Below are 27,905 nucleotides of genomic sequence, written 5' to 3' on the forward strand. Positions count from 1 at the left end.
AGAAAACAGTCAAGAATACGACTAAAAGCCAGGAGTGTGTGTGTGTGTGTGTGTGTGTGTGTGTGTGTGGCCTGGCCGGGTCACAGGGTCACACTCGCTGGCGGGATATAAATGAGCTACCACGGCAGTTACGAATGTCAACGGACCGCTTGATGCTTATGGGGCCCCCCCATGAGAAAGGTCACCAGCCCGCCGGATGCTGGAAGCCACTGGGTTACATGGCCCCCCCAGGAGGGCCCCCCCCAGGGGTCTGACTGCCCCCCCACCTCCCCTCTCTTTGTGTGATGTTGGAATCTGGACTCGCCACTTGAGGTAGGTGGAGATAGAAGGTTATCTTCAGTCATCAAGTGGTGGTCGCCTTCAACCAGGTTGGGGGGGGTGACAGTGTTGGGTCGGCGAGCGGCCCCGCGCCCCTAGATGTAGGCCTCTTTGGTGGCTGAGCTGCTGGCCTGGGGCTGCTCTGGACCATTCTCCGGGCGGACAATGTCTTCGCTGGGCTGGATCATCACTTGGATGCGCTGTGGGTACCAGTGGGGAGGTATGAGGCTGGGTGGTGGAGGATGGGTTGCTCCCTTCTTCCCTGCTCCATCCTCACTCATCCTCCAGCCACACCATTCTTCACATAAACCAGGCATGCTCCTGCCTCAGGGCCTTTGCACACACTCTCTCCTCTACCAGGCACATCCTTCCTTCCAGATAGTCCCACAGCATGCTCTCTATCTCCTTAGGTCTGAGCTCAAGTGTCTGATCTTCTCAGTGAGGTTTTGTCCTGTACTCCCCAACCCCCTACTTTATTTTTTTCTCCATGGTACTTACTCCCATGTTATTTCTACTTATTTTATTAACGTTCATCTTTCCTCTGCTAGACTGGAAGCTCCATGAGGGCAGAGCTTCTGTTTGTTTTGCTCATGGCAGTGTCCCCAGCACTGACAGTAGTGTCTGCCACATTGCAGATTTGCTGAGTGGATGAATCCCTGGCTACCTTTACTACACACATCCTCTGTGACTCTGCTCTGTCAGCTTTGACTCCCTGACCCTCTGCCTTTTCCACCGCTGGGCCTTTGCATGGGCTGCGTTCTCTGATGCCCTCCCTCTGCTTCTCTGCCACTTCAAGACCCAACTGCCCTTTGGGGCTCTGCAGCGGATCATGGAAAACAAAAGCTTTGGACTTGGAGTCACAAGAAAGGGCTGCATGCCCTGGCGCTGTTAATAACTTACTGCAAAGGCTGGGTAAGCAGCTTCCCAGCTTGGGGCCTCAGTTTCTCCATCTGTGAAAGGGGGAGGCTGGCCCAGTAGCCCAGGGTCTGGAAGCAACTACCCATCACTCATCTTCTCCAAGCCTTAGACCTTGGAGCTCCCCCTTCTGGCTGCAATTGTCAAATACATCTTCAAGGAGAACCACTTGACCTTGGCCTTGCAGGGGACGCCCTGCCCTCTACAGTCTGCTTGTCTCCCCTCCTTGGTGGAGTGATCTCTGCCTGCATGTATCCCACCAGTGTCTCTTTTCCCTGTGCACCTCCAGCAGTGCCTTGCTTCATGCAGGAATTCAATGCAATTCAACAAAGACCACCCAGCAGGGACCAGGTTGCACTTGTCTGAAAATCTGAAATCGGAAATTCTCCCAAACTTGAAGCTTTTGGAGCATTGATGTGACACAACAAGTAGAAAATTCCACACTTGAATTCATGTGACAGGTCAAAGTCAAAGCAGAGGTGCATTTAAAATATTGTATAAAATCACCTTCAGGTTCTGTCCATGAATACGTATATAGGAAACATACATGAATTTCACATTTAGACTTGGGTCCCAACACCAAGATATCTCATTATATATATGCAAATGTCCCAAAATCCGATCCCCTCCTCAAATCTCTAAAATGCAAAACACTTCTATTTCCAAGCATTTTGGATAAAGGATCCTCAACTGGTATATAATGATGGGGCGATGTACCTTTCCAAGAGAGTCAGACCACATTTCCTATATATATCAATCCCATGAATGAGATCTAGAGAAACACCGCAATAAACCTGATCCCACCCTTCGTCTGCTCCAAACCCCTACAGGCTCCTCATAACTCTCAGGATGAAGTGTAAAGTTCTTGTCCTGATTTTCAAAGACCTTCATGATCTGACCTGGTTTTCATACATCCCCAACCTCATCTCTTATTGCTCCCCTCTACCCCTCCTCATTCTTTCCTCCTGCTACACTGATGTCCCTTCAGTTCACCAAATGCAGTTTATACCCCTGGACTTTGGCACATGCCTCTTATCTTCTCCTCCCTCCCCTTCCCCTTCTAGAAACATTCTTTCTGCTTCTATCACTAAGTTTAGTTTATCTTCAGGCCTCCCCTCTTCCAGGAAGGCTTCTCGAATCCTGCTCAGCCTAGGAAGGGCTAAGACAGGGTTACTTGCTCCCATCTCCTCCCCATTTCATTCCCCAACGATGCCCCTCTAACACTCGTATGTCACTGGCTGCTGACTTCTCTGGGCTCCCCAGCTAGTCCTTGTGCTCCACAAGGCCTGGGACAGTGTCCAGCACAGTGGGAGAAGAGGACTAGCAATGGATTCCAAGTGTAGGAAAGCACTTGCCTGCTTCAGGGAGCCCTTTAAGGTGAGGAACATGTAGGCCATGTACCCGGGGATGAGGACCATGGAAGACAGAGCCATGAGCCAGCCCACGCCCTGGCCCCACTTGGGGAAAACGTAGCTTCCCATGGTGAGAGGAGTCATCTGCACAGCGCTGAAAATGAACACCCCCTGCAGAGAGTAGAGGAGAGGGAGCAGTCAGTCACCCGGACCAGACAACAAAGGTCTCCCTAGACACTCCACCCTCCTCCCAAGGCTGTCCCTTACGAAGGCCCAGCATCCCCGGAGTCTTGTACCCAAAGCCACTGCTGGCACATAAGATTCCTCTGTGCATAATAGAAAATGCACCTCTCTGGGGAGGCCTGCAGGAAGCCATCTCCTCTGACAAGATCCATTAGAAAAGGGGCTCCCTCCCTCCAGAGCAAGGGTTAGGTGTCAGCTCCCTGCAGGCCACAGGCTAGGTGCCCTTGTGCAGGACACAGTGGGCACAGTAGCCCAGCCTCCTCTTCAAGGACCTGTGGTGGCTTCTTTCAGGCCACCTGGACGTCACCTCCTCCTTGTGGGAGGGAATGAGAGTCGCTGAGGGCAACAAGCTTCCTGGTGCCGAGAGCTTGGGCTTCTGGGTCAGGCTGAGCTGCTTCGAACCTCAGCACTAACTTGCCGAGTGAGGCTGGCTGGGTGAGCCCCGGTTCCCTCCGTGGTGGAGTGAGATAATAATGCCTGTTCCACGGAGGATGTGAAGGGAATGTCACATGAGCAGGTCCCACGGCAGGAGCTCAGCAAATGGTAGAGAGAAGTATTATTAAGGGACAGGGATCCCGGGGTCCCTTCCTCCTGTCTTTGCCTCCAGAAGTTTCTCTATGGAGCCGAGTAGTCGCCAGACCCAGGCCAGCCTCATCCTGATGGGCTGATCAAACCTTATCCTTACCGCCACAATGATGGGGGTGAAGAAAGACCAGCAGAGTTTCCACCAGATGCAGGGTCTGGAGCCAACCATCTCTTGGATATTGTCATAGAATCGGTTGACACCTGTGATATCCAGAGCAAGGGCGGGAGGGGTGGGTGAGCTGTAGGGACCACAGGTTCAAAGCCCAACTCCACTACTTTCTTGCATTGTGACCAGAAGCCAATTACCTAACTTCTCTGAGCTTCGGTTTCCTTGTCTGGAACATGGAACTGACACTATTGTTATTGAAGCATTTTTCAAGAGCCAAATCCCTACAGCAAGTAAGAAAGCAAGATACCTGAATGGTGAAGCTTTATACTAAGAAAAGGATACTTAGAAAATGTGTCTTCCAGGGGTTGGGGATAGAGCTCAGTTGGTAGAGTGCTTGACTTGCATATACAAGGCCCTGAGTTCAATCCCCAGCACCACCAAAAAGAAAGAAAGAAAGAAGATGTATCTTTCAGCCAGGCACAGTGGCAAAAGCCTGTAATCTCAGCGGTTTGGGAGGATGAGGCAGGATGTCTGAAAGTTTGAGGCCAGCCTCAGCAACTTAGAGAGGCCCTTTCTAAATAAATAAAGCACCCCTGGGTGCAATCCCTGGTACCAAAAATATAAAGAAAGAAGGAAAGAAAATGTGTCTTCCCTACTCCTAATGCCCCCCCCACACACACACACCTGACATCCCTCCTAGCCATTTCTTCCATGGCTTTGCTAGAAGGAGAAATGTTGGCTTGTGTTAGAAATGAATTTATTTGGCTGTTCTTTTCAAATCTACTAAACATGGAGGCCTCCTGTGTTAATCTCACTGAATGGTTGTGGAGACTAAATAAATTACTGTGGGGGAAAGGGATTTGGTGTTCAAACTGCATTGTTGAGAGATGACTGAAGAAAGGAATGAATGAATGAATGAATGAATGAATGAGAGAAGACGGATGGTGCTCACCGTAAAACCAGGAAATGGAGACACATTCAAAGAACACGAGGAACAGCAGGCTCATGCCACTGGCAGAGTAGTAATCGAAAAGTTTGAAGACATAAATACCCCCCTGCAAGAGGAAAAGAGGGTGAATGCAGATCCGCTTTCCCCCCAGCACCCCGGGCACTCAGCTTCAGAGCCTGAAGAGGCTGGGATTAGGCTACATTGAAGCAAGAAAGCTCTAGGGTGGATTAGAGCAAGGACTAAGGGCCCTGTAAGCATGACAGGATGAGAATGTTCACTTTATGGGGATTGTCCAGGTGGCAGAGGGCGACACCCTACTTCTGGTAGGGCTAGAGGGCAGAATGAGGACTTGGTGACCAGAGATATCTTTCCATAGAGAAAATCAATCATGCCTCTTCCCTGCTTAAAACCTTCTCTGGCTTAAAGAAGATAATGCTATAACATAAATAACTGGTGAGATATCAATTCAAATCAAATTGAATCCAAATGCCCCCAGAGTCTGGCATGGTCTAGTTTTGCACCCCATCTGCTGCCCTCACTCCCTCTGGGTCCACTATGCAGACTTTCTTCCTCTCCATGAAGGTTCCCAAGCCTATTCTCACCTCTTGGCCTTTACACATGCTTTGCTTTTTTTCCCCAGATCCTCCTCTGACTGGCTCTTCCTCACTATTTAAATACCTGATCAACCTCCCCTGATCACCTTTTCCCAAGTAGAGTCCCTCTCAGGCCTGATGGTCATTTTTTTTTATCCTGTTTTCCCCCTTTTTTTGAATGCAGGAATGGGGAAACAATGACTCTGGGTCAGAACTGTATTTAGAGCCAGGGGTCGTTGGTGGATCACAGATGCGTCCCAGAAGCTGAGCTTATGGTTTAGAGCATTTATATTTATTGTACAATTCACTTATTATGTGTATATCTCCCAACTAAATTGGGAGGGCCAGGAATACAGAGCACACTCCTCGTGAATATCAATACAAAGAGAAAAGTGACAATGAAAGGAGACTTTGGGCAGTGTCAACCTCAAAGTTCCAACTCTAACTTGATTGGCTCATGGATGAGGACCTTTTGCATGTCAGCTCCAAGAAACAGTTGCTGGTGCCCAGGACAAGTTAAGTGCTGCACTCTGTGTGGCTTTTTCCTATACTTTCTGGCTCCATGCCTGTGTCTGTCACCAGCCCCAGGCCCTGTCTAACTCCTTGCTCAGCACAGTTGGAGCACAGTGCAGAGATGGAAGGTGGTTACTGACTGGGCTGGTGATGGAGGCCCTGGGGCAGCTCTGGGGTGCATCAGGTGACCACTGAACCCACCTGGGTGATGTTAGAGAGGCCGATCAGGTAGGAGATGATGCAGACGGCAGCAATGAAGAGCTCTCTGCGGTTGCGGAGGAGTCTGGGGTACTCGTCCACCAGGGCGGTGATGAAGCCCTCCACGGTGCAGAACTGCAGGGGGAACAGAGATCAGCTACTTGCAGCAGTCCCAAGCCCCAACCCACCCAAAGCCTGTCCCTGGAGGAGAAGAAGACAGGAGGCCCAGCAGCAGAGAGAGATCAGGGCTAGGACAACCCCAGGATCCAACCTGACTTTGCCTCTGGCTCACTTTGCAAACTCAGAGAGCACAGTCCCTCTGGGCATCAGTTTCCCTTCCGGGAAATGGGAGAGTGGCCGAGTTGTTTCCTAAAGTATCATACAGTGGAACATTCTAGAGGTCTGAAATTCTTGGTCATCTTCTTAGGGGAGCTGAAGGGTGGCCTCCTTTCTCTGCTTTTTCCTGGATTAAGGAGGCTGGGGGTGGGAGAGTGCTTGAAGGGGGAGCCCTCACCTGGCTGTCGATGCCCAACATCAGTAGCATGGAGAAGAAGAGGATGGCCCAGAGGGGAGAGATGGGCAGCTGGGTCACTGCCTCTGGGTATGCCAGGAATGCCAGCCCGGGGCCTGTGGGAGGAAGAGCAAGCAAGACAAAGGGTATTGAGCACCTATGGTGTACCCACATACCATTCGCTCTCCCAGCTTTATTTCAGTTCATTTTCTCAGTGAGTGTCATCAGCCACTTAGGAAACAGAGTAGGTGACCCAAATTTGTGGTTCATCAAGATTGGTAAGAAGCCGTCACCATCATCCCAATGAGGGATTGCAATGATCTGGCCAGTAGTCGGAATAATGTAGGTTCAGAGAGGTGCAGATGGAGAGATAGGAGCGGAGGACAGTGTAGGAGTGGTACTGGTATGGGCTAGCTTGTGGGGTAAAGATCAGGGGTGATGCTGAGTTTCTGGCCTGGACACTGGTTGCAGGACCCTTCTGGGATGGGGAACACAGGGGTGGAGAAGGCTGGGGAGGTCTGGTAGGGACATATTGCATTTGAGTATAATAGTTCAGGGGAAATCTTGGAATGAGCAGGAAAGAGACTAACCTCTCTGGGTCTGCCTCTGAGAGAGGGGTGGAAATGGTGGCGAACGGAGAGTTCCAGAGTCATAAGATGGGGGCTGCCCTTGTAGGGGAGATTAGAACCCCAGCTGGGAACTCTTCCCTCCCACATGACCAACCTAGTTCTCTAAGGGACAAGGTATGTGTGTCCCCTCTCTGAGTCTCAAGGGCCTCTGCAGTGCACACAGTGAGTCCCCCCTGAGGACTGCTTGCACAGGGAATCAGGTGGCGACTCTCCTCTGGCCCTGGTCATTGACAATGGTGTGGAGAGCAGAGTGGGTACAGCCCACGTGGTGAGAATATTTTTTGAAGCCAGGACAAAGGCATGAATTTGGGGGACTCTGTATCATGGAAGGAATCACGTTCCAGGTGCACACAAATGCATATTCCTGATGAGCACACGTGCCAGGGGGGTTAGCTTTCTCCTTCCCCAGCAACCGGGGCCCTCCATGGGGTATCGCTGACCTGAGGCCGCCACATCAGCAATGGACCTCTTGGTGACATGAGCCATGAAGCCCACGATGGAGAAGATGACAAATCCGGCGAACATGCTGGTGCACGAATTGATGCAGCACACGATGATGGAGTCCCTGGAGGGAAGGAGGGGCGGGGTCAGGGAGGGCGGGGCTGCCAAGAAGGCGGAGCTAGCGGGCAGGGGTTATTCGGGGGCGGGGCTGGGAGGAGGAGGGTACCTGGGAGGGTGTCTACAGGTTAGGGTGGCCCCAGAATCTTAGGTCCCAGAGCAAGCCAGGGTAGGGAGCAGCCAGAAGGGTCAGGGAAAGGTAGATGCTGGAAGGGGTGACCATGAGGGACTGTATCAGAAAATAACTGAGAGGGCACAAGGTCAGAGAGGGACCTAACAGGAGACCACCAGGGGGCGTGACCGCATGTGGGCGTGGCCACGGGTGGGCGTGGTGATAAAGAGGTGTGGCCGGGAAGGAAGGGGTTTGCACCTGTAGACGTTGTTGTGGAAAGAATTGTAGCTCCCAAGGGCGATCAGGGACCCCAGGCCCAGGCCGTAGGAGAAGAAGATCTGGGTAGCTGCATCCAGCCACACCTATGGGCAGAATGATCAAAAATGATCCACGTATTACAGCCACAGACCCCTGGGGTCTTTTTTTTTTTTTTTTTAGTTTTTTTATGGACTTTTTTTTTTTTTTTTGTATGCATGGTGCTGAGAATCGGACCCAGTGCCTCACACATGCTAGGCAAGCGCTCTGCCACTGAGCCACCACCCCAGCCCCTTGGGGTCTTTTTCGATGTGCTCACCATCCAGCGCTATCTAACAACGACCCCAGTTTGCACGCGTGCATCAGAGAGGGAGAGTAACTTGCAAGTGGGGGGTTCAGGACTAAGGTTTGCTCTTAACCTGGGCTCTGCTTTCCGGGGTACCCCCACCGGGAGCACAGCTCACCTCGGAGTCCGACAGCTTGCGGAAGTTGGGGGTGATGTAGAAAAGGATGCCCTCCTTGGCCCCGGGCAGCGTCACTCCACGGAAAAACAGAATGATAAGCATGATGTAGGGGTACGTGGCGGAGAAGTAGACCACCTGCGAGGAGAGGGAGTGGCCGGTCGCACTTGCTCCAAAGCTCCCGCACTTTGTCTACATGGGGACCTATCCTAGCTCTGGGCTTTGGATCCAGTTCTTCTTCCAGGAAGCCCTCCTGGATTCCTAACCTGCTCTGCTTGGCCACTTTTTTGAAGCCCCTCCTCACATTCTGAACCAATCAGCTCAGCATCTAGTTTTTCCCTTCTTGTTAGGAACATTTTTTTTGGGGGGGGGGTGCGGGGGAAGGTAGCAGGGATTGAACTCAGGGGCACTCAACCACTGAGCCACCTCCCAGCCCTATTTTGTATTTTATTTAGAGACAGGGTCTGCCTGAGTTGCTTGGTGCCTCGCCCTTATGAAGGCTGACTTTGAACTTGTGATCCTCCTTTCTCAGCCTCCTAAACCAATGGGATACAGGCATGGGACACGGTGCCCAGCTGTTGGGAACATTTTTAAATCACACACACAGCCTTCAACAGTTCCAAGAATAAAAGTTACATGAGAGACAGGACTTATATTTTCACCTCTCTGTTCTTCAAATACCTAAGACAGTCCATGGTATACAGAAGACACTCTATAAGTGTCTGACAATTATGTAGCAGCATGGATGTTAACATTCTTTTTTCTTCCTGGGAGACTCCTCTAGGCATGTCTGTTTACATTTTCTTTTTAATTCTTTTTTAGTTGTAGATGGAAACAATACCTTTATTTTATTTGTTTTATTTTAATTTTATTTGTATTATTTTTATGTGGTGCCGAGGATTGAACCCAGTGCCTCAGGCATGCTAAGCAAGCGCTCTACCACTGAGCCACAAATCCGGTCCCTGTTTACATTTTCTTACAAAATGAGACTCAAATTTTGCAGTTGTCTATTTGCTTAACAGGTTTAAGGTTGAAAACCACAGTACATACGGTTTTGTTTACTAAATAGATTGTCACTGTTCCATGAACAATATGATTGTTCATTATAGAAAGTAGTCCCTGGGGAAATTTATCTATTTTTAAGTCCCCCTCCCACACCCTGATGTACCATTTAGGCTATTTCCAATTTTATGTGAATCTAAATACCACATGGAACATCTCTGTATATGAATCTTGATTTACAAAATTATTACACCACTCTTGGGAAATATTTCTAGCAGTGAGATCACTGATGAAAAGGAATATGCTTCTCTAAGTCTCTTGATCCCTCTTGCCCGACTGGTTCTGGAAATGGAATTCTATTCAGCATTATGGAGGCTTCCTGGCAGTGCCTGCCCTAAGTAGAGCAATATTAAAAATTATTATTTTGTCAGTTTGGTCATCAAAAGGCTGATGCTGTGTGAAATTGCGTTTCTTAGCTCACTAGTATAGAAGAGCAATTTTCAAGTTCAATGACCTTTGGATCTCAGAGTCTCCCCTATTTCCATGCCAGCATGCTTTTTTTTTTTTTTTTTTTTTTTTTTTTTTAACTACTTTCATCTCCCTGATTTGACTCTAGGATCCTTCAGAATTAGGAAAGGTAATCTTGACCCTCTAGAAAAACCACTGCACTTTGAGTTAGGCAAAGGGGAATTCAGCAGCATCTGTATTACCTACACGCTGTGTGACTTTGGGTCAATGTCTTATCCTCTCTGAGCCTCACTTTGTCTTCTCTGGCAAATGGGTATAATCACCCTTGCTACTCAGCAATTTTGATTGTATGAGGACATACAACCTGCTTAAAATACGTTGGCTCGACCTAGTACTTCCCTGTGTCTTCTATGTTCAACATGGAGCCAGGCACACAGTAAGCATTTAATAAATGCATATTGATGACACCTCCAAAAGATGCAGCTAGGAGGCCCTACTCTCTGTCCCCCAAAAGTACAGTCTTCTAATGTACAGGAAAACAGGAATACATTTGGGCAAGCAGTCTACCACTGAGCCATATCCTCAGCCCTACAGCAGAAATCCTTGATACCACCTCCAAATGATTATAATTAATACTATGTGTCAAATGAACATTCTGCACAAATTAGCCCCCTTTGTAACAACCTTGTAAGATACTGTTATTGGGATCATTTTAATAGGAGAGGAGACAGAGGTTCAGAGAGGTCAAATGACTTGCCCAAGAGCACAGAGCTAAAAGCAGAGGAATTGAGATTCAAACTCTCTTCCAAAGCCTTCAAACTCTACTCTATTTTGCTTCTTAAAGTGATACTGGGGGGCTGGGGTTGTGGTTCAATGGTAGAGCGCTTGCCTAGCACTGGTGAGGCCCTGGGTTCGATCCTCAGCACCACATAAATAACAACAACAACAAATAAAATAAAGGTTAAATTCTTCATAAACAAAAATACTTATAAAACAAAATGAATGACGATCTCGTTTGTTGGAGATTTTTGCTTTGTAGAATCACCGGCTCCTTTGGATGGGCATCGTTATTAGCTCAATTTTACAGAACAGGAAATTGAGTTTCAGAGAGGCAACGTGTTTTGCCTGAAGTCACAGGGCCCACAGGATAACCAAGTCAGAATCCAAACTCACAGCTAGAATACAGAGCCTTAGTCATTAACTATTCATCTATCTGTCCCTGAGTCAGAATGTGAACTTTTTATCTCTGAGGTCCCAGCGCCGAGGACAAAGCTTGGAACAAAGTAGATGCGCAGGAAAAGTGTGTTCAATAGTCCTTGAGCAACATTTCTCTCCTGTTCTGGGATGGCCACCAGACCCAGTGGAATCTCATGGGACTCAGGGTAAGGCTGACGCTGTAGTAGGGCCTGACTTGCATCTCTACTTTCAATGCTCACAATTGATTTAGAAAGTAGGGGATCTTCTAGTTCCCATTCTACAGAGGAGACTGAGCCCCAGAGAGCTAAAAGAACCTGCTTCACTCAAGGTTGGATGGGGCTCCGGGGAGGCACTCATCCTTGCCCAGGATACAGATCCTCTCCAGTCCCGTCCCTCCATCCCCTCTTTGCACCCACATCCCCTACCTTTCCGGTCCAGCCGACACCCTTCCAAATACAAAAATACACAAGGATCCAGGCAATGGCCAGGGTGATGGCTAGCGGCCAGCGGATCTGACCTGGCTTATCCAGCCCGTCTGTCATCTGATGCATGTTGCGCCTGGTGGAACAGAAGAGAGAAAGCATGTGGGATAGAGGGAGCTGGAGGGATCCTGGGGTGCCCAGGGCATGAGCACAGACAATATTCTCCCGGGGGAAAGAGCAGACCTGCTGATCCCTGCAATTCGGATGGAGACGATGAAGATTGTTACAGAAATCACTAGAAAAGCGCTGTTTGGTGAAGAGGTCAAAGAGAGCAGGACCTGCTGGGGCCTTAGTTCAGCAGCCGTAATTGCTCACCTGGATCGGGGGCCATAGCGGCCTCCTAGGAGGACCCAACCTTTGCTTTCACTCTGCCACTACTGCGGCCCCAGGGATCCTTCTAAACTGCAAGTGTTACTTTCCTGCTTAAAACCCTGCAAAGAAGAGCTCCCTTTTGTTCCCCAGAATAAAGTACTCACTCGCTGGAGGCCACCCAAGGTCTTGTGAGCCCACCCCTGCTTCTACCTCTGGTCTCAGCACTTACCAACAGCTCCCTCCAACCCCCATCAGGCTGACTCCCCATCTGTACTCAGCCTGCTCTCTGCACCTCCCGGCCCCCTCTGCCCTCTGCCAGCACCTGCCTCACCAATGCCATGATTGGTCCAGCCTCTTCCCTGGGGCTCCTGTGTGTCCCTCCCCACAGCCCCCATCACCTGACACTGCTGTTGCCTGTTTGCGTACCTGGGTCTACGATCACAGTGGCACATAGTAGGTACTCAGGAAATGTTTAAGGAATAAAAGGTGGAATTGAAGTCGGGGGACAAAAGGATAGTCAGTGTACATTTATAAATGATTGGGTCAGACAGGGGAGATGGGGGCTGGTTGGAAAGGAAAGGAAATCAAATGCTAATACCTCCAGAGCCCTTCCCCCTCCTCCTCCACCTGTTGCCAAGGTTACCTGCCTACCGGGAACTGTTCCCCCCAAGAAGTTGTTAATGAGTTAATGCAGTACCTCCTGCGTGGCTCCTTTCCTGCCTATTTGGGCAGACGTGGAAGGGTACCCCTAAAAGGCTTCCTTCCCCACCTTTTGGCCCACCTGTTGGTCACTAGAGAAAGGACATGAGGACAAAGGAAATCTAAAACCTATAAAAGAAGCAGGACACCCAGCTCTGGGGTTCCCTTTACTGCGGAGAAGTCTATCTCTATTCTATCCTTCAAATAAAACCTGCTTTCCACGCTTGCCTCGGCATTTCTTGGGGTGTTCAGTCTCCAACATCTGGGGAACTGGGACTGGGCGCTGATGGATTCTCATCACCAGCATCGGAATGAAGCCCGCAAACGTGTTTGAGAGAGCTCCACGTGGGAGATGCTGGTGAGGCAGGACCAGGCAGAGCAGAATTTATTTATTCATAAGGAAAGTGACTCTCAAGGACATCACACGGCAAAGAGACTAGGCATTGGGCTGGGGTTGTGGCTCAGTGGCAGAGCTCTCGCCTAGCATGTGCGAGACCCTGGGTTCGATCCCCAGCACCACATAAAAATAAAATAAAGGTATTGTGTCCAACTACAACTAAAAAATAAAATATTTTTTTAAAAAAGAGACTAGGCATTGCTTGTTCTGACAACACCTGCTGGGAATAGCTTATCCCTGGCATTCCAGAACTTTCTGAGTTGCTCCCAGATCCTTCAAAGATGCCTATCACAGGGGCTTCTTTTACGCCAAAGAGATGAACCCACGGCTGGGGTGGTGGATCAGCGGTAGAGCACTTGCCTAGCATGTGTGAGGCCCTGGTTCGATCCTCAGCACCACGTAAAAATAAAATAAAATATAAGTATTGTGTTCATCTACAGCTAAAAAATAGATACATAAAAAAAGAGGTGAACCCAGGGGTTGCCAACCTCTCCAGATGACCCTTTGGGCTAGGTGGGTCATTCCCTTCCATTTAGCCCTCTGCATCCACACTCTCTGATCTTCTCTGCCCTGCACTGTGCCCCAAGAGGCTGACTGCTACACTGGGGCGGGGGGTGTCCCCTTGCCCTCAGGCGTCTGATTGGGTTGATGAAGGGGAGGCCCTGGCAGGAGATGGGGGGACAGGAGGAGAGAGAGACCGGGGAGTTACCCTCCCTGCTGGACTGTGGCTTTGTCCAATAAGGGGTTTTCTGCTGGAGGCCATTGGTCATGTCAAGTGGCCCCTTCACAGTCTGGTGTCCTCTAGAGGAAGAAACAGCTTGAGCTCCCTGTGCCCTGCCCACACCTTATGGAAATACCCCTGTCACCCGGTTCCTGCATAACTCTATTTTTTTGTGGGGCTGGGGTCCCAAGGATTGAACCCAGGGGCGCTTAACCACGAGCCCCATCCCCAGCCCTTTTTTGTATTTTATTTAGAGACAGGGTCTCGCTGAGTTGCTTAGAGCCTCACTTTTGCTGAGGCTGGCTTTGAACTTGCAATCCTCCTGCCTCAGCCTCCCGAGGCACTGAGATGACAGGCGTGCACCACCACATCCGGCTTGCATTACTCTTTGGAGGGTGCCTTGGCTGCAAGGCCCTGCCAGTCTGCCCTCCCTGTCCCCCATGGATGGTCCCACACTCACTCCCAGAATTCCACCACGGCGCTGGTCATGTTGGTGGTGTTGACCATGCTGTAGTTAGAGAAGCAGCGGTCCGTGTTCCAGGGATTGTCACACTGTTTCCAGGGCAGTGTCTGCAAGGACAGGGTCATGAGGACAAATCTCGATAAGCCCCCGAGGGCTAGCAAAAGGGTCCCGCTCATCCTATCCACCCTCAACTGTCCCCTGAGCCTCCTCAGAGCCATCATCCCACCTCTCCTTCTCAGCAGCTCTGGGAGGCAGGATAGCCCTGTGATTCCCATTTGATAGATCAGAGAGGGGCAGCAATTTGCTTGAGATCACACAGCTACTATGTGTCAGAGCCCAAATCTCAACCTCACTCTGCTCAATCTGAGAACCAGCCTTCGGAGCTATACTGTCAAGACGCTGTGTCCACCCTGAAGTCACTTCCCAGCTATGTGACCTTGGGCAGAAGACCTCTCTATTTGATTCTCCGCATGGTGACAAGGAGAACACAGCACTTGCTCTCTGCTAAGCCTGGCTCTAGGCACTTGGCAAGTGTTTGCTTCCTAACCTTCACAACAACCTAATGTGGTGGGTTCAGTTTGTTTTTTTTTGTTTTTTGTTTTCCAACTTCTATGGTAAAATACATGTCACAGAAAATTATATACCACCTTGATCATTTCTTTCTTTTTCTTTTTCAGTACTGGGGATTGAACCCAGGGATGCTTAACCACGGAGCCTCATCCCCAGCCCTTTTTATATTTTATTTAGAGACAGGGTCTCTCTGAGTTGCTTAGGGCCTTGCTGAATTGCTGAGGCTGGCCTCCAACTAGTGATCCTCCTGCCTCGGCCTCCCCAGCCACTGGGATGACAGTTGTGCACCACTGCACCTGGCCCATCAGGATCATTTTAAGGGCAGTGACATTAAATATATCCAAAATATTGTGCTACCATCACCACCACTCGTCTCCAGAACTCTTTTCATCCCCATTGTACGGTGAAGTCCCCATTCCCTTCCCCGGTTCCTGGCCGCGTCCATGCTACTTTCCATCTCTACGTGTGTGATGACACTACGGACCTCAGATAAGGGAAACCAGACAGCATTTGTCCCTTGGTGATGGCTTCTTTCACTTAATATACCATCCTGAAGGCTCACCTTGGAGCAGGCGTCAGAATTCCCTTAATGTTTAAAAAAGGCTGCCTGCCATCCCACTGAACAGAAGGGCTACGTTTTGTTCCCTTGTTCGTCACTCATGGGTGGGTGGGTCGCTCCCGCCTGCTGGCTGCTGGGATAACGCTGCTGAGAACTGGGGCGTAGAGACGCTTCTCTGGGTCTCTTTTGTGACTCTGTTACCAATTCTTTGGGGGTGTGTCTGGCGGATTCGATGTTGGCCCCCACGAAGCGCCTGACCAGAGAAGGTGCTCAGTGCCCAGTGCCCAGTGCCCATTGCTTCCCCACCGCAGGGAGGACGTGGGCGGCAGAAGCCACACCACTCCCTTGACCCCTTGAGGAACGGCTCTGCCTGCAGAATGGTGGGCGGTCCCAGCCGACAGAGGCTGCGCTTGGGGTCTGGTCCCCTGCGGGAGCCGGAGGCCAAAGGGGCCACTCACCGTGGTGAAGGAGTTGTACAGGTAGTAGATGGCCCAGGAGATGATGACGATGTAGTAGATGTTCAGCCAGAAGGACAGCACGGCGGCGGCAAGGCCCACACCTGGGGACAGAAGACATGGTCACCACCTCCGCTGCGTACAGTCCCGACAGCCGCTGCCCGGCACGGGGGACATGATTGACCTTGGAGTTGGGCCTTACGGGGGAGACTGAGGCTAGGAGAGAGGCAGTGACTGGCGGGAGGTCACAGGTACCCGTGCCAGGGCCCGGTCCAGGCTGGCGGCAGGCGGGATCCAAGGCATGGTAAGCACATGTTGCATAAGTGATATCAGGTGTCACTAGGCCCCTTGCCATGGACACCACTCTGCTCAGATATGTGCCCAGAGCAGCTCCCTCTTGGCAGGGGGACTGGGGTGTTGGCAGCCCCGGGCGTCCCATAGGCTGCAGGCAAGGGCAAAGCCACGTCCCCAACGCCCCGCTCCGCACACTCACCCTTGAACATGGGGGCCAGCTTCCACACGCCCAGGCCCCCGATGGATGTGTACTGGCCCAGGGAGCACTCTAGCAGGAAGAGGGGGACCCCCGCGAAGATGAGCGTCAGGAAGTAGGGAATGAGGAAGGCCCCTGCGGAACGGAGGAGACGCACGCTCATGGCCCTGAGGCTTTGGGGAACCCCACCAGGATTCCCTTATACCCTGCCTCCAAAGCAGCATCCAAAGCCACCCAGAAGCTAAGGGGTGTCCTTTGCTTAAAATCTATCCCTGTTCTTTTAGGAATTAAAAGATGAGGGGGGCTGGGGTGGCAACTCCGTGGTACAGCCCTTGCCTAGCACGTGTGAGGTACTGGCCTCAACCCTCAGCACCACATAAAAAAATAAATAAACAAAATAAAGTTATTGTGTCCATCTACAGCTAAAATTAAAAAAAAAAAAGAGAGAGAGAGATGAGGGCTAGGCAGGGTGGGCACATGTCTGTGATCCCAGCAGCTCAGGAGGCTGAGGCAGGAGGATCGTAAGTTGGAGGCCAGCCTCAGCAACTTAGCAAGGCCCTGTTGCAAAATTTAAAAAAATAATAAATTAATTAAAAGGGATTGGAATGTAGCTTAGTGGTAAAGAACCCCTGGGTTCAATTCCTAGTACCAAAAAGAAAAAAAAAAAAAAGATGGACTTTAAATGTCAGGAAAGAAGAAATAGGATTCTTCAGGATTTGGATTCTTCAGGGAGCCTTTCCCGCTAAGAATGACCCAGAAAATGCCTAATCGGGACCGTCTCTTGTGGGTCCCATCCCAGCTGGGACATCCCCAGGCCACCACCTACCGCCACCATTTTTCCCGCAGAGATAGGGGAACCTCCAGACATTGCCCAGGCCGATGGCATAGCCCACGCAGGACATGAGGAAGTCGAAGCGGCCCTTCCACGTGTCCCGATCGGGAAGGTCCCCGGCCTTCTTCTGCACTTTCACCACCAGGGTCTTGGGCTTGTCGTTGGCCATGGGGGCCTCGCTGACTTCCGTGGAGATCTGCCCATCGGCCAGCTTGCTGCCATTGGTGGCCATGTCTCTGAATCTGGACACGGGGGTCCTGGCGGATGGACGTGCGATGTCGGCCCCGGTCCACGTGGACAACAGCTTTGCGGCTGAAGGTTACTCTGGGGGGGGGGGGGGTTTCCAAGCAAAGAAAAGTGACAAGATTCAGTGATAAGATCCTCATCTTGGCCTCCAAAGATACCCTTAGGGGATTTGTTCTGCCACAAGGTCACAGTGTTCAGGGCAAGCAGCGGAGGAGCTCTGGCTGGGGCTGCATGCAGAGGTGTCCTGGCTGCAGGTGGTGGGGGAGTGGTGGGGTCTCGAGGTGCTGGGACCTGTGCATAATCCACTTTACTGCTTCTGAGCTGTGTGACTTTGAGTAAACTTATCAACCTCTCTGTGCCCCTAGCTTTCAAAATAAAGATAACAATAATATATCCTCTGCTGGGTTGTGGAGAAGCCCTGAGTCTGTACTTTCAAGAAAGCCTGCAAGAAAAGATTTCTACCCAGGAGGCCCAGTCTCTGTCTCTCAACTGAGAAAGGACCACTGGCTTCGATGAGATTTTTTTTAGCCCCTGGTCATCCCCAAGGTGTCCTACCCACACTCTGCACCCTTCCCATTTCTTCAAATTCAAAGGGAGCATGGGGTAGAGGACAGGAGTACAAAGCCAGACTCAGACCAGTCCTGAGTTCCAATCTCCTGTCTGCCTGACCCCGCTGGATTACTGTGACTTAGTACTTTTACTCAGTACTCCCATTGCATGCTTTTCTTGTTGGCTCTGAACCTCAGTTTCCCCACCTAGAAAACGGGGTCAAATCTCTCTGGCTAGCAAAGTTGTGGTGAAAAAAATGAGCTTTTCTGGCTGCGAGGGTGTCATTCCCCTGCCTGGCTGGGTGGGTGGGCTTTACCTGATGGTTTTTTTATGGTGGATCAGATCCAAAATGGCTCCCTCTGCTGGAGAAAACCTGTAAAGCAAAGAAGATGGGGGAGAGGAGAGAGGGTGAAGGCACACAGGCAGGGCTAAGGGCAGCTTCAGGCAGAGGGTAGCCGGGGGACAGGATGCTGCCAGGAGATCTGGGCTGTGCATGTGTCTGCGGAGCGTCCCCAGCCAGGGGACTGCAGCATGGAACTGGCCCACAGCGTGCTGGGAACATGCAGGACATAGGACAGCCGTGGGGGTGGGCGCGAGGGCGTGTGAGGAAGATGTTCCATAATTTTATCAGAAGGAAATGAGAAACCAACAAGGAGGCTGCAGGTCCTCAGGCCCCACTAGGAGTCAATGAATGTAGCTGATATTTTTCTTTCTTTTTTTAATAGATTAAAAATTGAACCCAGGGGCACTCAACCACTGAGCCACATCCCCAGCCCTGTTTATTTTGAGACAGGGTCTCACTAGATTGCTCACTACGTTGCTGAGGCTGGCCTCGAACCTGTAATCCTCCTGCCTCAGCCTCCCCAGCCGCTGGGATTACAGGCATGTGCCATGGTGCCCAGCTTAAAGTTTAATCTAGCTGATATTTTTCTCTATCCTCCATCCAGAATTTGCAGAAATGTTATACAAGAGCGTGTAAGAACACGGGGAAGAGATCAGTAGATTTTGAAAACTTGTTTTCTTAAATATCCTGTTTTTGCCCTCCCTTACCCTCGCACCAGATCTGTTCATTAAAACATACCAAAACAAACAAAAATAACCACACGGGCAGGATATACCCAAAGATGTCAACAGTGATTCAGTTTTGAGTGATTTTTTTTGGTTTTCTTCTTTGAGCTTTTCTAGAATGTTCCAAAGAAGTGGGTTTTATTGTTGTCATTGTTGGGTTTTAGTACCAGGGATTGAACTCAGGGGCACTTGTCCAGAGAGCCGCATCCCCAGCCCTATTTTGTATTTTATTTAGAGACAGGGTCTCACTGAGTTGCTTAGTGGCTCACTTTTGCCGAGGCTGGCTTTGAACTTGAGATCCTCCTGCCTCAGCCTACCACGCTGCTGGGATTACAGGCCTGCACCACCACCATAGCCGGCAACCATCTAATTTAATTAATAAAATGGCAAAATAAACTTATGGAACCCTCGGAACCGATTGCAACACGTGGAGGAAGCACTGCCCTGTGGATTCTCAGATGGAGTTGAGCCAAAGCAATGTGTGGCAGCGGGCCCTGGGCCTTGTGTCTTGACCCAGATGACCTCCTCCCCTTGGCTCTGCCCCAAAGGGGACCCCCAGTTTTCTGTGCACTCACCCTCCAGCCCCTCACATGCAGGACCCATTACCAAACACCACCGTCTCCTCCTAGGGTTCATGGAGACCCAGAGCACCTTCGGCCAATCCATACTGTGCTGCCACCCCTGCTTCTTGTCCTCAGGGATCACCCGCTCAGTCTGAGATCCTCCGTGGCCCACAGGCTTGTCTTGGACACCCATCTAGATCCTAGCATGGGCAGGGCCACATCAGAGAGAGTCCTGGGCTTGGCCAGGGCCCTTCCTCCCATGCTCAAGAATACAGGGAGTAGGAGGCAGCTGATCCTGAAGTCCACCAAGGAGCCTTGGGATATGCAGGCGACAGTAGCCTCAGGAAATGGCGGAAAGGCAAAAGCGGGACCCTTCTGGGAGACGAGGTCATCCATGAATTGTCATGACCACAATGCCTTTGATTGTTCCAACCATCTCATCTTGTGGACTCCAGCGGCCATATTTGTTCCAATTGATCCAATCACCTCAGCCTGGGACTGATCACCTGACCTAGGCTAACCAATCAAATCCTTTCCCTGGGATTTTGGCATGTGATTAAGGAAGGGGCAGGCTCATGAGTGACCCTGGAACTCTGAGGCAGCCGTCCTTTGCCTATCAGAGTAGCAGAGAGAGTGCTGGTCGGCTGAGGAGGAAGACAACAGAGATCAAAATGGAGGGAGAGAGTCTTGAAGGCACTCGGGTGTGCAGTTCCAGACTTCCTTATGCTTTTGGATTTTACAAAACATGGGTCAAAAATGCCCCTTAAAATTCATATACTAGAAAGCTAATCCCCAGTGCAAAGTGCCGAGAGGTAGGACACTCAAGAGGTGATTAGGTCATGGGGTAGATTAAATGGATTTTATTATTGTCATTCTTGTTTGTGAGAGTGGGTTTGTTACAAAAAAGCGATCTTAATTTTCTCTTGCTCTCGCTGTCCTGCCATGAGATGAAACAGGTCCCCATCAGAAGCTGGTTCCTCCATCTTGGACTTCCCACCCTCCAGAGTCAGGAGTCAACACATTCCTGTTCATCATAAATGACCCAGTCTGGGGTATTTTGTGATAGCAACATAAAGTGGACTAAGGCAGCGCCCCTGGCCATACATCCTTGCTGACACTGGATTTCAGATTCCTGGTACCATCTTGAATCTCTGCCTGGCCCCTCTGGCAAGTCCCAGTCATGAGTCCTTCTCAACAACCCCTCGTGCCAAGCCCTGAGGGATCGGAGATGGGGACGGTTCTGAAGAGCTCCCGGTGAGGGGGACACACCCGGTGTGATTTCCAGAATAGGGGGACATGTATTTGGATTCAGCCAAATGTCTATTACCCCCTAGCAAGAGCCACCCAACCATGCATGGTTTCTCCCTTTGAGAAAATGCAGCATAAATAAAGATAGAGGGCTTGAAACCCCGAATGAACACAATCAATGCTTCTGTGACGATTCGGGATTGAGAAGGCTCTTCCCCCTTACCCAGCAGCAGGATCACCTCGGTGCTGAGCCTGGGACTGCGCCTGGCTCTCTCCAGCACCTAGGAATGCTGGGTGAGTTACTCTGCCTTTCTGATCCTCCTCTGTAAAATGGGAGAATTATAATAACCATGTCTCCCTCCCAGGGATGCGATGACTAAGTGACGTCATGCATGGGACGCGTGTTGAGTAATGCCTGTCACCCAGTTAGGTCCTAGGAAATCTCAGCCATTTATGTCACTGTGATTGTTACCATTGATGTATGGGCTGGTGGTTTTCAACCCAACCTGCCTCGATTCCCAGAAGGCCACCAGCAATTATGATAATAACAGCAGCTAACACTCACCGAGGGCGTCCTACTCGGGTCTCTCAGCATTTTCAAAACCCCAGTGGGAATCATTCTTTGAGTCCCCCATAGGGAACACAAGTGAAGAAAAAATACCTCATCTCTTTGGGTGGCTCTCTACCAATTCATCCCTCTGGGCCAGCCACAAGCCAGGAGTGGTGCACGAGTGTGTTTGGTTAATAGAACAAAGAAAGATTCTATTGTAAATGATTCGGTTAAAAAGAAAAGGGTCCGTGGGAAGAAAATGACCAAGTGAACAAACCAGACCCAGGGCTTCCATCGAGGGGCATCTCAGGAAGTGCCAGGGCATAGCTATTTGGGAATTTTAATTGCTGATACCAGTTAATGTGTCACTTCCCTTTCTTATGAAAATCCGCAGGCAGAAAGCAGAGGTGTGTGCAAGTTCAGGTAAAGGCAATGTCTTTCTAGAACATTCCTTGTCTCTGCTTATCTCAAAGGCAGCAGAAGAAACTTTTTGCGGGTGGGGGGGGGTCCCAGGGATTGAACCTAGAGTGCTTAACCACTGAGCCACACCCCCCCCAGCCCTTTTTAATTTTGATTTTTTATTTTGTAACAGGGTCTCACTGAGTTGCTTAGGGCCTTGCTAAGTTGCTGAGGTTGGCCTCCAACCTGCAATCCTCCTGCCTCAGCCTCCTGAGCTGCTGGGATTACAGGTGAGCCCCACTGCTGTGCCCAGCCAGAAAAAAAAAAAAAAACTCTTTGCAAGTTGTAATTCCCCTTTCCTGAGACACAGATCTGTGCCTGGAGGCTCTTGGGGACAGTGTTGCAGAACAGCTCTAGGAGACATGTGCGTCTGTAATATCCTCGCCAGGGCCAGGTTGTGACCCTTCTTGACTTGCAGGTAACGCAGGGGCAAGAACACTTCCTGCCTCCTGATGATTGATCTGCTTCCAGAGTCTTCTATTCTTGCTCATCTGAAGATGGAGAATCTGCCTACACATTCCTCCGGGTGCTTGACACACCACCCTGGACTGGATTCCACCAAAGCCACATTCAGAAGGGCACAGTGAATACAAGACCATGAGTGGCAAGTCCTGTTCTCTGTCACCGACTCACTCACGCCTTCATTCACCCGGCAGGTCCTCACTGAGCCCGTGCGCAGGGCTGAAATGGCCGCAGAACAGTTTTGAAAGCGTTTTGCATCCTGAGCTGCACCCCGGTCACCACGTTTCGCGTCGGCAAATTGACCCGTGCCAGCAGCAAGAGGCATTCTGTGCATATTTACGGAGGGCCTGCTACGTGCATGGAGCTGGTAGGGACACAGAGAGCCTAAGGATTAACAGGGCAAGGCCCCTGCCCTTCACAATGTCACGGCCTCCAAGGGGAAGCACTTCTCCCAATAGCTCACCATAATATCCTGTGATTCAAGTGCTGCAAGAAGCACAAGAACAAGGGCTGGGGCTGTGGCTCAGTGGTAGAGCACTTGCCTGGCATGTGTGAGGCACTGGGTTCGATCCTCAGCACCACATAAAAAAATGAAATAAATAAAACAAGCCATTCTGCCCATTTACAACTACAAAAAAATTAAAATAAAATAAAAATGTATTAAAGTGTTGTGGGGGGAAGGGATGGAAGAGACTCGAGCCAGGGAGGCAGTAAACATCCTCATGACGCTCCATCCTCCGTGCATGCTCTGTGACCGAGTCCTAAAGCCATGGCTCAAAATGGGGCTGAACGGAGCAGAAAGAACACCTCTGCCGATCCCTGAGTGAGGAGATGCTTTGTGAGAAAAAGAAAACATGTGGAGTTTGGAAGACCCAGATCAGAAGTGGCAAAATGGGTCAAAATGGGCCCTTGGGCTTGTTTTATTTGGCCAGATCAAAAAAAAAAAAAAAAAGGAAGAAAAAATTCAGTTTGAATTAGGAGCCAGAAATATGACACTCGGAGGTACAGCAGAGAGGACAGCAAAACAGCAAGTGCAAAGGCCCTGGGGCGGGAGAAAGCTCGTCTGTGTTTGAAAGACAGCTTGGTCCAGGTGGCTGGAGCGCGCAGAGAGAACAGAGCTAGCCAGAGGTGGCGGGCCTTTTCTTCTAAAGGGATGCGAGATGTGGCTTAGACTGAGGAGTTTCTCTCAGGCTGCCCCGAAAAGACTGCAGTGGGGGGCAGGAATGGATGCAGAGAGGCGCCTTCAAAGCTTCGGAATCCAGGCAAGAGATGATGGAGACTTGGGTGGTGGCAGGCAGGGCCCAGGTGCTGGGGCGGGGCCTGGGGGTCTCTTCTGGAGATGGAGACCTGCAGGCCTGGCTAGTGGGCTGGCTATCAGCAGCCCAGCCCTGGGACAGGCCAGGGAGAAGGGGAATGTGTGGACAGTCTTTCTCTCTCTCTCTCTCTGTCCCATTGCATCAGAGGGACAGGTGACTGCGTGGGGTGGGGGATCTAGGCAGAGACTAAAAGGCCAGGGCCTGAGTCTCAGGGCTGGCATTGTCCCAGGACAGGACGGGGCCATGGAGACAGAGGGGCTCCAGGAAGAGTGGAGGAGGGAGAGGGGAGGGGGAGGGAAGGGGGAGGGGAGGGGGAGGGGAGGGGGGAGGGGAGGGGGGGAGCAGAGCCTGGGTGAGGAGGCCCAGCTCCCTCCCGCTCCGATTTGCTCCCGTTCTGTAATTACAGAAATTACAGAGCCTTGCTTCAGACTGCAATCGCTCCACTTGCCTTTATTTCTTTTTGAAATGCAGCGGTTTAAGGCGGAAAAAAAAAAAATTTTTTTAATATGGGGTCTGGCTTCATGCCAAGCCGAAACATAATGGAGTCTTTTCTCCGCTTTGAGGGAAGAATGCTCTGCTCCATCCGCTGCATGAGGCTTTAGTGGGCATCTGTTGGGTACCCAAACCCGCGCCAGCTCCTATCGAGGGAGAGGAGCCAGCATTTACTGAGCACCTATTGTGTGCCGGGCCACGTCACAGATGCTTTATCAACTGGGTCTCGTGCGTGCGTCCCTGCAAATCGAGAGGCGAAGCTTCGCAGCTATGGTGAAGGAGTCTCATCTGGCTTAGCAATTCAGGGCTTTGCTACTCCAAGTGTGGTTCTCTAAGGGACAGGGACAGCATCCATGTCCCCCAGGGCACCTACCAGGAATGAAGACTCCTAGGTCTGATTGCAGATCTAGAGAACCAGAAGCCGATTTGGAACCAGGTTCTGTAGCAGGCTCTGACTGTGAGATTAGATGACCCAGAGTGTTTCCCGGGGCTTGACCCCTGTCCTTGTGTAAGCACGGGCTGGATATCGGTTTCCTCTCCTGCAAGTGTGGACCCTTGAACTTTGCAGAATAGCCCGCGTGGAATCAGAAGCGAGATGATGCCCGGGAAGGTGCTGGTGAACATGGAGAGCCTGGCTCACAGGAAGTGCAGGGGGCCGGGGGAAGGCAGCTCGGGCTTCCATTCAAAGAGCTGAATGGCCGTGCAAGGGCTTTGTGGTAGCAAAACGGTGTGCAAGGCTGGGGGCCAATTAACAGCTAAAGATGGCTGCAGGTTACAAATGAAGAAAAAGGCGCAGAGAGGGCCGGCAAGTGGCTCAATGTCACACAGCCTAAGAATGCCTTGGTCCTTCCAGTCTCCCCAATTCCCTGCCCCACTCCCAGTCCACGGCATGTTCTTACTCAAGGGATGGAGGAAAGACGCTCCACAACTCACTGCAAGGCTGGGCTGCCTGGACCCACCTGAGAGGTACCTGCAGACTCAGGTACCTTTCTTAGTCTCCTAGGCAGGGTGCTTGCTCTTCCTAGCTTCTCACTGTGACTTGCAAGTAATTCACATATTTTTCCCCCCTCAAGGATTCTGTTCCCTTATCAATGGGATCAAGAGGAACCGCTTCACGTCTCCTGCAGCTGCATCCAGATGAGGATGCCTCGCGTTTTATCAACAACCGGGAAGGAAACGGAAGAGCTCAGAGGACCTCCCCAAATGCTTCCTATCCATGACTTGATATTATCAATACACCCCCATCTTAGTGATGGGTAAACTGAGGCACGGAGATTAAAGTGGCTTGCCAAAGGTCTCTAAGGGAGAAGATAGGAGCAACAAGACTCGAACCCAGGCAATTATGCTGCTGTGTGTATGGCTCTGATGGGGGGCTCTGCAGGCCCCTCACCTTTGATGGGTGCAAGTGGACCGTCCACAGCAGGAGGCTTTCTCCAAGACAAACCCTGCAGGAAAAGCCCTGCTGCTCTTTTTTGGGGGGTGTACTGGGTATTGAACCTAGGGGTGCTCAACCACTGAGCCACATCCCAAGCCCCCTTTATTTTGTATTTAGAGACAGGTCTTGCTAAATTGCTGAGGCTGGCCTCCAATCTGCAATCCTCCTGCCTCAGCCTCCCAAGTCACCGGGATTTCAGGTGTGTACCACTGCGTCCCTGCGGCTCTCAAGAAAACCAAGAGGCTGCTGGGCATTGGAGCCTCAGAAATATGGCTCCCAAGAGGCTAACTCTCTCTTAAGGTTTTGTCAGACGAACCATACGGGTGTCCTAGGAGTCTCTGTGAGGCCACCTGGGATTCTGGCCTGGCAGCCCTTAACGGGCCGTGGAGCTGGAGGTTCTAGTAAGCGTCTCCAGGGAGGCAGCTTGTCCTGGGGGGTAATACTCCCCTCCTGGAAACCCCAGCTCTTCTTTAACTTCAGGCCTATGCCTTGTAACAGCCAGACCCAGCCCTAAAGGCCTATCTGTGGGAAGAATGCATCTCTAAGGCTAAGCTGGGAAGAGAAAGGGCTGTAGTTATCTTAAGACCCTAGAGTCCCACAAAGAGGAGTTTGAACCTTCATCTTACACCTTCTTAGCTGTGTGGCCTTAAGTCAGTGCCTTACCCTCTCTGTGCCTTGGTTTCCTTCTGTGTGTGAGCAGAGGAGTCGAACTCTGATCTCTAGCACCTCTTCTGAACTCATCCTCTTTGTCTCGCTCACACCATCCATGGCTTGCTAGCATCTGTGCTGGCCCCCAAGTACCTGCAATGCCAGGCAGCACCTCACTATGTCATGACGGTTTTCAATCCAACCCAACCTGCCTCCACTGTGCGCCTCCAGCGAGTCACTTGCCACATGCTCTCAGGACAGCTGGCAGAGGGGCCCCTGACCAGCACCATCTAAGTTCTTCCCCAGTGCTCAGAAGACAGTAGATGAGCTGGACACTCTAACATGCTAGGCTCCCCTTCAAAATGCTTCGTATCCACTAACCTGCTATTATCAGAACACCCCCATTTTAGTGACAGGTAAACGGAGGCACATAATCAGAACTGGAGAAGCTGCTCTAGAATCCTCACTCCTAACCACAACCTCACCCGCTTCTGCTCTGTGCCAGGCAGTGGGAATAGGTGCAAATGTCTGACGTGTTGAGAGACAGTGAGGATCCAGGTGTGGTTGGCTGCACTCTGGGGTTGATTGAGGGAGCAGGCCTGGAGCTGTAAAGAACTGCGAATGTCGGGGGCAAGGGGGTGCATTCAATCCTGTGATGAGAATGGGAATCGATGACGTCATAAGCTCACCCCGGGTTTAGTCGGTCCAGTGCCCTTCACTGCTGGACAGTGGCATTGCCCAGAAGAGGAACCCGGGGGCTGGAAGCCACCTGCCCGAGGTCCCAGATCCACAGGGGGAAAGTTGATTGCAAGGTTCTTGCTCCTCATCCGTTCTTTCCCTGGGGCAGGACGCTGGGGTGATGCCTGTTTGGCAAGGCCACCTGTCAGCGGTGGGGAGATGGAGGCTGGGAGGTGGGATGGGAGGAGGCTGTCGTAACAGAGCTGCAAGCGGGGACAAGGAAGGCTTGGTGGCTCCACATGCCCTGGCTTGCATTCTGACTGCTGTCACAGCAGCTCCCTAGCTATCCAGCCGCCTCTGCACAGACGGGGACTGGGTGTTGCACAGGCTGGGTGTCCTCCGGTGGCAGCTGGCGCAGTGCTAGACGCATGCGCACCTTCCCGAGTTCGGCCCTGGGTGGTCCGCATGCTGTGGTCTCCAAATCAGGGGTGTGCTGCTAAGTGTTGAACAACAGGCTCTCGGGAAATGCAGCAGAAATTGCAATGGGTGGCCGTCAACTGGTTCCCGTGGAGCAAACAGTCCCAGCTGGGCTGATTTGAGATGCTGAAGTGAGGTCCTAGGGTTGGGAAGGAGACGCGGTCCGTGGCTTCGGATGCGTGTCTTTTTGCGCAGTGAGCCGTGATTTTCTGGGAGGATCTGAAGTCGCCTTCCGAGTGGTTTTGTGCTGATCACTTCCTCAGCTGACCCTGGGGACCCCGCAGCAGCCCTCCAGGGTGCCAGCCAGGGAGCCGGACTGCCATCCTGACCATCAGCCTCCTGGGATCAGACTGGAGGGACCTGGAGGTCTCAGGCCAGAGCCAACACCCAGGATGGATCCGGAGGAGAAAGGAGTGGGGAGGGACGGGAGTCAGGGGAGGCCGCGCAGTAGGCAGGCCTGGGAGGCGGAGGCCAGGGGAAGAGGATGTGGAGAAGGAAGGCTGGAGGAGGAAAATGAGACCCAGGGAAAGAAAAAGGAAAGAAAGGGAGGAGGGGAAACTGGATGCTTTTCCCTTCCTGCCTGCTGTACAATCTTCCTAGGAACCGGAGGAGGCAGGGAGCCCACGTTTTAGCAGCGAGAAATCTGAGGTCGGTAGAAGCAATGAGGGGCTGGGATTTGAACCCAGGCTACAGGGCGCTCGGCAGCATCCTCCCTTCCGTTGGTTTTGCCTGGGTTCGTGGGGATCAGCCCCTCAGTCTTTGCCTT

The 27,905-nt window shown here is 51.3% G+C and overlaps 1 protein-coding gene across 1 annotated transcript; it reads right to left on the bottom strand.

Moving 5' to 3' along the window:
- Positions 1-413: 413 nt before the first annotated feature.
- Positions 414-17,180, bottom strand: Slc6a1 (solute carrier family 6 member 1). Its single transcript, XM_076841124.1, has 14 exons — positions 16,943-17,180; positions 16,120-16,251; positions 15,630-15,730; positions 14,040-14,149; positions 11,394-11,526; positions 8,305-8,439; positions 7,844-7,947; positions 7,356-7,480; positions 6,290-6,402; positions 5,779-5,910; positions 4,475-4,577; positions 3,514-3,614; positions 2,589-2,756; positions 414-518 (listed from the first exon to the last, which is right to left on the bottom strand). The coding sequence occupies exons 1-14, from the start codon at positions 17,178-17,180 to the stop codon at positions 414-416; spliced, it is 1,800 nt and encodes a 599-aa protein (XP_076697239.1).
- Between the last annotated feature and the right edge of the window lie 10,725 nt (positions 17,181-27,905).

This window comes from Callospermophilus lateralis, chromosome 20 (genome assembly GCF_048772815.1).
Source record: "Callospermophilus lateralis isolate mCalLat2 chromosome 20, mCalLat2.hap1, whole genome shotgun sequence".
In the NCBI taxonomy this organism is placed as follows: domain Eukaryota; kingdom Metazoa; phylum Chordata; class Mammalia; order Rodentia; family Sciuridae; genus Callospermophilus; species Callospermophilus lateralis.